Source organism: Eumetopias jubatus, unplaced genomic scaffold (assembly GCF_037043125.1).
Source record: "Eumetopias jubatus isolate StellerSeaLion01/CBP00866 unplaced genomic scaffold, mEumJub1_p1.0 scaffold_1, whole genome shotgun sequence".
NCBI classification, from domain to species: domain Eukaryota; kingdom Metazoa; phylum Chordata; class Mammalia; order Carnivora; family Otariidae; genus Eumetopias; species Eumetopias jubatus.
The window spans coordinates 15,079,679-15,089,044 of NW_028274807.1; the positions used below are offsets into that span (position 1 = coordinate 15,079,679).

At 38.2% G+C, this 9,366-nt stretch overlaps 2 protein-coding genes across 2 annotated transcripts; one reads left to right on the forward strand and one right to left on the reverse strand.

The window, feature by feature from the left end:
• Window positions 1-1,959: 1,959 nt before the first annotated feature.
• KRTAP15-1 (keratin associated protein 15-1) lies at window positions 1,960-2,412 on the reverse strand. The gene has a single exon (XM_028116864.1). The coding sequence runs from the start codon at window positions 2,410-2,412 to the stop codon at window positions 1,960-1,962; it is 453 nt and encodes a 150-aa protein (XP_027972665.1).
• Window positions 2,413-5,884: 3,472 nt separating this feature from the next.
• On the forward strand, window positions 5,885-6,397 carry LOC114219172 (keratin-associated protein 14-like). Its single transcript, XM_028116672.1, has one exon. The coding sequence runs from the start codon at window positions 5,894-5,896 to the stop codon at window positions 6,395-6,397; it is 504 nt and encodes a 167-aa protein (XP_027972473.1). The 5' UTR covers window positions 5,885-5,893.
• Window positions 6,398-9,366: the final 2,969 nt, after the last annotated feature.

The window sequence follows — 9,366 nt, forward strand, 5'->3', positions numbered from 1 at the left end:
CTACTAATGTGAGATAAAGATGTTTCTTAATATCTTAATGTGATCATAGATCTGCCCATGGAATTGTTCAGAGACCCAGGCTAGTTAGAGCCCTCAGGTCAAGTGTGAAATTCAATAGCAGGAGAAAGATGAAGCAATTTCCTAATTATGCCCTACCGGGTCCAACGTGTTTAACACATTAGTTATATTTAAAATCAAAGATGACCATCCAATAATCCTCAATTCCTTCTTATATTAAGCTGTAGAGTTAGAGTTTCACTCACTGAGTCCTAGATAAGGTTTGTTACAGTAATTAATTTTTTGATCAAACTAAGTAAAAAAGAGATAATGAACGTAATTCATGAAAAAATCCATCTTTTCATTTATCATGTCACCATTTATTGTAAATCAGAATGAACATCATGGAACCTATGAAAACATAGCTCTCACACCTCCCTCTGCAGGGAACATGATTAACTGACATCTCCAGCTGCCAGTCTCTGAATCTACCACCACGTTCATGTCGACGTCATAACATGCCCTCTTCTTGGCCAGTTACTGAGCTTGGCAGGGATACTAAGGCAGGCCCATCTCTGTGAGACACTGAACTCCTTTGATGGGTAACTTGGAACTGCCCTGAAGAAGGTTATTCCAACCCAACATTCCTTCTTTGCTTCTCTCTTTCCTTCACTGAATTCAGATCTGCATCGTGGTCTGATGACCCTCCCAGAATTCTCCAGCTACCGCTCCATTTTCCCTGACAGGCATTTTCTCCAATAAATTTCTTTTAGGTCAAACCCTGTTTGGTAGCTATTTCTCGAAGGACTACAACTAACACATTAGATCGACGAGAGTTATTTTTTTTTAAATATGAAATGGTAATTCTTTGGATTGTCAGTAATGAGTTTTATGTGATTTCCTCACACTTTTTCCCCCCACACTTTTTTTGAAGTCCCTGTTCTTTGTATTCCTATTGAACCTTAATTTTTTGTCCCCATTATTGTGCTTGCTGCATGATGATACGTTAGAATTGTACGTGTGTGAGCTTCATGAAGGCAGGGAATTTATGCCTTTGTTCAGCACAATGCCTTGTCTATAATCAAAACTCAGTAGGGACGCCTGGGTGGCTCAGTAGGTTAAGCGGCTGCCTTTGCCTCAGGTCATGATCCCAGGGTTCTAAGACTGAGTCCCTCATCGGGCTCCTTGCTACACGGGGAGTCTGCTTCTCCCTCTGCCTGCAACTCCCCCTGCTTGTGCTTGCTCTCTGTCTTTCTCTCCCCCTCTCTCTGACAAATAAATAAATAAAATCATAAAAAAACCTCAATAAATATTTTGCAGTGAATGCCTAACTAAAAACAAAATTTTCTAAGGCAATTAAATAAATTCATCTATCAGTGTACATAAATCCTTAACCTGTAAGATATATCACATTTTTTTAGTATACGTGCTGCCAAAGTGAGCACAAGATATATCACATTTTTAATTATCCTTTAAATTCCTTGTTTTCTATTCAGTAACATATTAATAAAAGCTATGAAACAAACAAAACAAAACAAAAAGGTGCTTACCTAGTGAAGACTGTTGAAGGTATTGGATACATTCAACAAATGTATTGTATGAATAAGAAAAATGGAATGCCATAATTCATGGTAGAGAAAAGTTTATTTTGAATGTCAATTCTATTTGAAATACACTTAAGTGAAAGAATCCTAGGAGAAAAATAAGAGAAAAATCTTAGAGAGTAATGAAAGGGACTCTGAGCATTGACATAAAAATGAACATTCAAGGCTTATCTCATATGTCTGATTTAGAAAAGTTCACAGGCCAAGGTTACTTTGTCCACAATGAATCACATACTTCTGGGAGAGATGGTGATGGCGAGTCTTGGTGATGCAGATCATCAGTAATCGCAGATATTGAACAGGCTACATGTTAAGGTTTCATAAGGCACAGACATAATGGTGAGATAATGGGGAATATTCAGCAAGTTGATCCAAAAAAGCGAGAGCTAAAGGCTGGTTGGTAACAAGTTGACTGGCAACTCCTAGAAGAAAAGTAAGTTGGACGACTGAAGCTGGACCCACAGCCCAGAGATTGGAAACCAGTGCTTCCACAACCGAAAGACCCAAGACCAATATTTCCACATCCCAGAGACCCCATGTAATTTGTTTGGCAGGGACTGAAGAAGAAGGAATTCTTTGGGCGGAAGCAGGATGTCTGGTAGGGTCTGGCCCCAGCACAGGATGTCCCGCAGCTGGTGCGTTCACAGCAGGTCTCCTGATAGCCATCAAAGACAGAGGAACCCAGCTGGCAGGTGCTGGGAGAGTAGATTTCATTGCTGGGGTAGAAAGAATCATAGGGAGAACCTGGGTACCCCAGGTAACCTCCGAGAGAGCAGGAGGAGAGGTTTCCAGGGCTGCAATTGTAATGCATGTCAAGTTCTGAGTTCAGCTGAGTTGCAGAGAGGTTTGGTGAGTGTGACTGTTACCTTCTACTGGACGCTTATATACCCTAGTAATGAGTTAGTAGCATGTGCCCAACTTAATAAGAATGCTTAATTAGTCTCCAGTCAAAATGAAATACATTAACCTTCAAAGGCCTTTTTTTTTTTTTTTTTTTACGAAAGAAAACTTAAATGAAAGAATTTCATTAGGTTTTCAAAGCAATTGTTTATGAGTAAAGATGTCATTTCTCATTCAACTAGCTTGGGTAGATGAATATAATTGTATGGTAATTGCCCCTATAAGATTGGTGTTTTATTCATCCTATCCCTCAAGATACTGTATCTGAATGGATAATACAGTGAGAATTTTGCTCCGTTTAAAGTTCTAAAAAAATACTCTGTTGTCTGGAGGGCATATTTATTTTGTTCCAAGTTTAAGAACCCAGTTGAGAACAGAAAAAAAAAAAAAAAACACACTCCTTAATATCTGTTTCATCTCCCACATCTTGTGGACCTTATAGAAGAAATAACCCACTAAGAACTCTTAATTGGTAGAAAAGTTAAGTGAGTGTCCTACACATTTGGATTTTGGTTTTCTTACAGCACAAGTACCCAAGCTGCTTTTGTGTGTGTAAGTTTTTGATTTAAGAGTGAAGGGTCCAGGGGCGCCTGCATGTTCAGTCAGTTAAGCATCTGCCTTCAGCTCAGGTCATGATCCCAGAGTCCTGGGATCGAGCCCCTGCATGGGGCTCCCTGCTCTGCAGGGAGTTTGCTTCTCCCTCTCCCTCTGCTGCTCCCCCTGCTTCTGCTCTCTCGTTTGTGCATTCTTTCTCTGAAATAAATAAATAAAATTAAAAAAAAAGAAGGGTCCAGGGGTGCCTGGGTGGCTCAGTCAATCAAGCGTCTGCCTTCTGCTCAGGCTGTGATCTCGGTTCCTGGGATAGAGTCCTGTGTGGAGCTCCCTGCTCAGTGGTGAGTCTGCTTCTCCCTCTCCCCCTGCCCCTCCTCCTTACCTGCTCATGCTCTCGCTCTCTCTCAAATAAATAAAATCTTAAAAAAAAAAAGAAGAAAGGGACCAATATTTACAGGAGTACATTGAAGATTACATTGTAAAAATACTGAAGTCGAGGAATCCTTGCCCTGAAGTTGACTTGCCTTTTGATAGAAGACATTGATAAATTATCAAGCTTAATCCCCATAAAGTTTAAGTAAATTTTTGGTAGGGTTGATGTTTTGAGAACAAAAGAGTAAGCACTGCACATAAAAAATGGGCCTTTGTTCTCTTAGTTTCCATTCATAGGGTAGGAATTTTACTGCAGAAGGTAAATATAATCAAGAAATCAAGAAAGTGTCTACTCCACATAGACTTCAAGGAACGATCAAGTGTTGGAAGAATTCATAGTTACAAATGATCTTTATAAGTTGATATGGGATGGGAGGGAATAAGAACAGATGGTAATGTGAAATAAAGAATGAATGCCATTGGGACCTCTGATATGACACATGTATCAAGTAACATATATATTCTGCCTAGAGGACTAGTATCATAAGTATTTTTCTAGACTCTCTCATCAAAAGCATAATTGACGACCACAAGTAGAGTAGTGCATGGGGGCAGGAAATGGCTTAAAATAACCTGTGGGAATGGGCAAACCTCATAAGACACCCATCTTCAAAAATTGGTATGTTGTCCAATGGAAATGAGCTGAAACTTATTCTAGAAAGAACTGAGATTACTAGGTGGAAGTTTTAAGGGAAGATTCAGCTAAAAATCTAAGACAAGCCACTTTTGTAGGTAATGAGATGTCCATCTTGAGGGCACTGGGAATACCTTGTCAGGATATTGTAAATGGGATTCCAGTCTGGTAGGGGACTGGAGATAATTGCTAAACTCCCAAATTGTACACTTTATGGGTCTGAACATTTTGAGTAGACAAATTGGTTTTCAAGCATGTTTCATTTATGACCTAAATATAGTTTGTCTTCTGTTTGTAAAATAAACGATTCTTATTTATTAGGCTTCTTAATTATAAATAGCAAAAAGCATTCTCCTAGATCCCAAATCTTCCCATTTTACTTGTGAATAAAATATTGAACATTAAAACATACATATAGGTATTCAACTCACCTAAATTGAATTTGCTTGCTTGCTTCAATGTCATCCACTCTTAGATCAGCTATTTCTATGAAAGAATATTCTCTGAGTCAGATATTTGGTAATTTTTGAACATTCTTTTCTCAACCAAATGGAGGACTTTACATTCCAACCCTTTTGTTCAGGAGTGGAAGGGAAATGCTTTACTGTGAAAGGAACGAATCAAACATCACAGAAGCCACAGCAAGATAAACCTTCTCAATCTTTCCTCTTCCTCAAGGTATCAATCTTCATTAGTCTACTACATAGAGGTGGAATACAAGTCATAGAAGAAGAAAAAAATGACCATTATTTTAGAAATTTTGTAATACTTGTCAGAAACACCTGAAAACAATTTAAGTCAAAGTGATGTATGTTGCTTTCTGAGGCAAGGAAGAATCTCCTTAAGATGGTTCCTTTGGTCTAAAACTTCAAGGCAATTACCTTATAAACTTTTTTTAGAACAAGAACATTTTCCAGGTTCTGGGGAACTTTTTTAGTGATAAACACTGCCTCTGATTAGAGATAGAAATACGTGGGGGTGTTTTTGCCACCTTTTTGTGATTTTCAATGCTTTTTCAGCACCTTAGATGAATCACCTCCAGCACTCCAAAATCATATAAAGCGATTTTAATATTTAACTTATGCCACCATAAACACACACACAAAAGAAAGAAAAACTAAGATCGACTCCTATTGGTCTGCACACAGTTTAAGCAGGAACATGGGAAATAAGGGAACCTCAGTTAATATTTCACTGAAGCTGTTCAAATTGAGATCTGATTAAAAAAAAAAATCCTCATACATCTTGCATATTACCCCTGCTGCTTCCTGAGGACACTATTCATTAAGTAAACTTGCTTGACAACAATCAATGTGTGTTTTTGTTTAAAAGAAATGACTATGAATAGATCAGTTAGTTAGCAACTTTGCTATCCAGATGGCAACAATTTTGAGACAGATTGTGAAAGGGGTATCAATTATTTTTAATTAAGCCAGCTTTCTTCATCCCAGACACTGTCTACCTCTGAAGCAGTTCTCTGAGTGATCTGCTGGGTGACCTCTGGCAAAAGGAGATGACTAATAGCTTTGAAGATTCAACACTATTATCTGAATTCCAAGGCACAAACATTACTGCATTTTCCAGTTGTAAAACCACAAACACTACATATGTTTGATTATGATGATCTTTTCAATTCAATTAAAAGCAGAAGGTAACCTGTTTTTATGTGTCATGTGGCTGGCACACCCAATGATAAGGGTATATAAATGCCCCAGTCCAAGAAGTGGCATTCAAACTCAGAACCTTCTCTTTGTACAGCACATCTCCTCTCACCATGCCCTACAACTGCTGCTCTGGAAACTTCCCCTCCCAGTCCCTTGGGCAACACCTGCGCTACCCAGGATCTTTCTGTGGCTCATCCTACCCCAGCAACCTGTTCTGCAGCACCAACCTCCACTCTCCCAGCACCTGTCAGCTGGGCTCCTCCCTCTCTAGTGGCTGTCAGGAGACCGGCTTTGAGCCCACCAGCTGCCAGACATCCTACCTGGTGTCCAGTCCCTGCCAGATGTCCTGCTACCCGTCGAGAACCTCCACACTCTTCAGTCCCTGCCAGACGACTTACACCGGGTCTCTGGGCTTTGGCTCCAGCGGCTTTCAATCTTTGGGTTGTGGCTCTCCCTCTCTGGGCTTTGGATTGGGTGCTTTCCAATCAGTGGGCTATGGTCCCAGTGCTTTTTCATCCCTGGGGTGTAGATCCAGCTTTTACCGTCCACTCTACTCTTCTAGAAGCTGCCAGTCTGCTTTCTACCAACCAACTTGTGGATCTGGCTTCTACTAATCTTATGTTTGAGCATAATACCTACTATGTCTAGAAATTTACCATAATACCAGCTATGTCAAGATCCATGCTATCTCTATTGATCTCTGTCCTAACATTAGCTTACAAATTTGACTTGTATTGTTACCTAATATGGTTTAGAAATAATTTGAATTCTGGTAATCGGAAAACACATTCATTGAAGAAAGATGTCAGAACAACTTTCTTGTAGTTATATAAACATGCAATATTGAAACATATTTCTTTCTTAATATCTTTCTTAATATCTCCTAGTGCATTTATTTAAAATTTTACAAAATGGAAAAATGTAAGTGTAAATAAAAATGTTACATGGCATTCACATATATGTTTTTATATGATCTGTTCACTCTGTGTCTTCAAAACTACTTCTAACTATCTGACTGGATATTTCTGTATTTGTATTTATCATTCAAAAATTTTTTACTTAAGGGGTGCCTGGGTGGCTCAGTCGGTTGAGCATCTAGCTCTTGATTTCAGTTCAGGTCATGATCTCAGGGTTGTGGGACTGAGCCCCACATCGGGCTCTGTGCTCAGCACAGAGTCGGCTTCTTCTTCTCCCTCTGCTCCTCCCCACTCGTGCTCTCTCTCTCTCTCTCTAAAATAAATAAATAAATATATGTGTATATATATATATATATATATATTTTCTTTTACCTTAAAAAATAAAATCATCAACTGTCTTTTTGGTTTGAAAGAAATTATTTCGTCTTTAATGTCCACTCCATACCTTCATATGATAAAACTTAGAAACACATTTTTAAGACTGCAAACCATTGTGGCCTTTTGTTATCTATGGAGTCAGAAATGTCAGTGTTTTTATATAAAATAACTACAAATTGTAATGGATATTAAATACACTACATAATTTTGGAAAGGAGGTTACTCTAATAAAATATATCCTAAAGTACATGCAAAAGTGGAGTTAAACTCTCCAGTGGGAAGTTAGACGTACCAGTCCAGTCACCCCACTCAACTGACATAAGAAACCAAGTCTCAAGTGTTGAATCACTATATGGTACACCTGAAACTAATATAACATTGTATGTTACCTACACTGGAATTAAAATAAAAACTAAATAATAATAATGAAAAAAATCAAGTCTCTAAATGAAATATCTAATACATTCCAATATTTATTAGTAAGTAGGCCCAATATCATCAGTCCTGTAGGTCTGATAAAGTCCCAACTTGCTCCTGCTTTTCGGTTGTTCGGTTACTAACACTTGTTTGAAAACAACAGCAACAAAACAAAACTCAAGACCAAGGCAAATGCTCTTTTGTTACAGCATTCAGCTAAACATCCTGGCAGCCGATAACCCGGGAATCAGCAGTTCTGCCCCAGACTTTTATCCACTAAGTCAAGGACAACATTACTGAAGGCATAGATAACTAGATTCCTACCCACAGGGTAACCATATGTCTTGGTTCATTCTGTTTGTCTCAGCGACCAGTCTCATTTGGTAATGGTCTTAGATTTTTTTTTTTACTTTTTATTTATAATGAGTGTTAATTGAATTAGCATAAGTGAGATTGGTTTGGGAGACTTCCACTTTGGTCATGCTTCTAGCTCGTGAAGTATAAGATGCATGCATAGTGAGCAGAGTTTTTACTTTAATCAACATTAAATCTGAAAGAAGACAAGGCTTCTCCAATCCCTTCCTTTGTTCATTCTTTTTTGAGTAAAAGAGAACTATCACTTTTTTTTCAAAGACAGTGTGCAGAGGGATCACTGAAAGACAAATTAAATTCAGATACAAGCGGTAGGACCACTCATACATTCAAATCGTTGTGGAGAGTCATTTTTTTTTTTTTTTCCTAACCTAGCCAGTAAGTACTGCTATGGCTCTTTCTATAGGCCTCAGGAGGCAGTAATATACACCAAGTTACCAGTAGGTGGAGATAAAGAGAAAGTTGGGAATTACCGATGGGTTGTACATGAAATACAGCATGAAATTGAGAATGCCACAAAGCATATAAAGAATAATTTACATGCTCTTGCTGGGGTGGCTTGACCATATATTGTTTAAATCTGCAACTATTCTTTTTGTCTGAGAACATCTTTCTTCTTTAAATTTGCAAAAAAATATTTTTAGGAGCAATGAGCTAAAATTGAAAGTTCATCTTCAATGAAAAAAGTGAATACAGAATTTCTATTCCTAAAGCAAGTTGATGGTGAATATTTAATTTGTATAACAATTTGATGCCATTTACTATCCCCCATGGGGGTCAGCAATGTCACTGACCACATGAAAAGTTAGAGACAATTTTGCTGAAGAAGCATCAATGACTACTTCAAAAGAAAATAGAAGTGTTTTGTGAGGGTTTTTTTTTTTTTTTGTGTGTGTGTGTGTGTGTATTTATTTATTTATGTAAGTCAGTACGTAAGTAATCTTTACACCCAGTGTGGGGCTCAAACTCATGATCTGGAAATCAAGAGTCACATGCTCTTCCGACTCAGCCAGTCATGCTTTGGCAAAGTAGAAGTTTTTTTAAGATGATTATGATGAGAGAAATACTCTCTAAAGATCTGATATACAAAAGAAGCCGTTTTAGACTTCTAAGTCTGCATGACTGTACATAAACTTTGTTCAACGAGAAGCCTGATTTATGGCCCACCATGCATGTATTGTACATCTGCTCTGTGAATGAGTAGCCTAAAGGAAAACCATCTTGTCCTTGAGAAATTGATCAGTGCTCCTACTGCCCGAATTCCTTAATGTTAAAACTTGGGATTTCTGCCTATATGCTCATCTATAATTTTTTTGAGCTTTTCCAAGATGAAGAAAAGCCTATTATCCTGTAAAGACTGTTCATTCTCTGGAGAACTTTCTTTCTCCTGAAGATCCTGTTTCCTGGGCGGCTGTCCTAACTGGGGCTCGAATAAGACTCTATTTTCTTTCTGTATTTGAGTTCTCTTTCTGGGAAATTTGTGTCACCAGTTGCTTCCA

What these genes read in the sequence shown, in the direction of transcription:
- LOC114219172 (XM_028116672.1), top strand. Translation starts at nt 5,894, where the DNA reads ATGCCCTACAACTGCTGCTCTGGAAACTTCCCCTCCCAGTCCCTTGGG.
- KRTAP15-1 (XM_028116864.1), bottom strand. Translation starts at nt 2,412, where the DNA reads ATGCATTACAATTGCAGCCCTGGAAACCTCTCCTCCTGCTCTCTCGGA.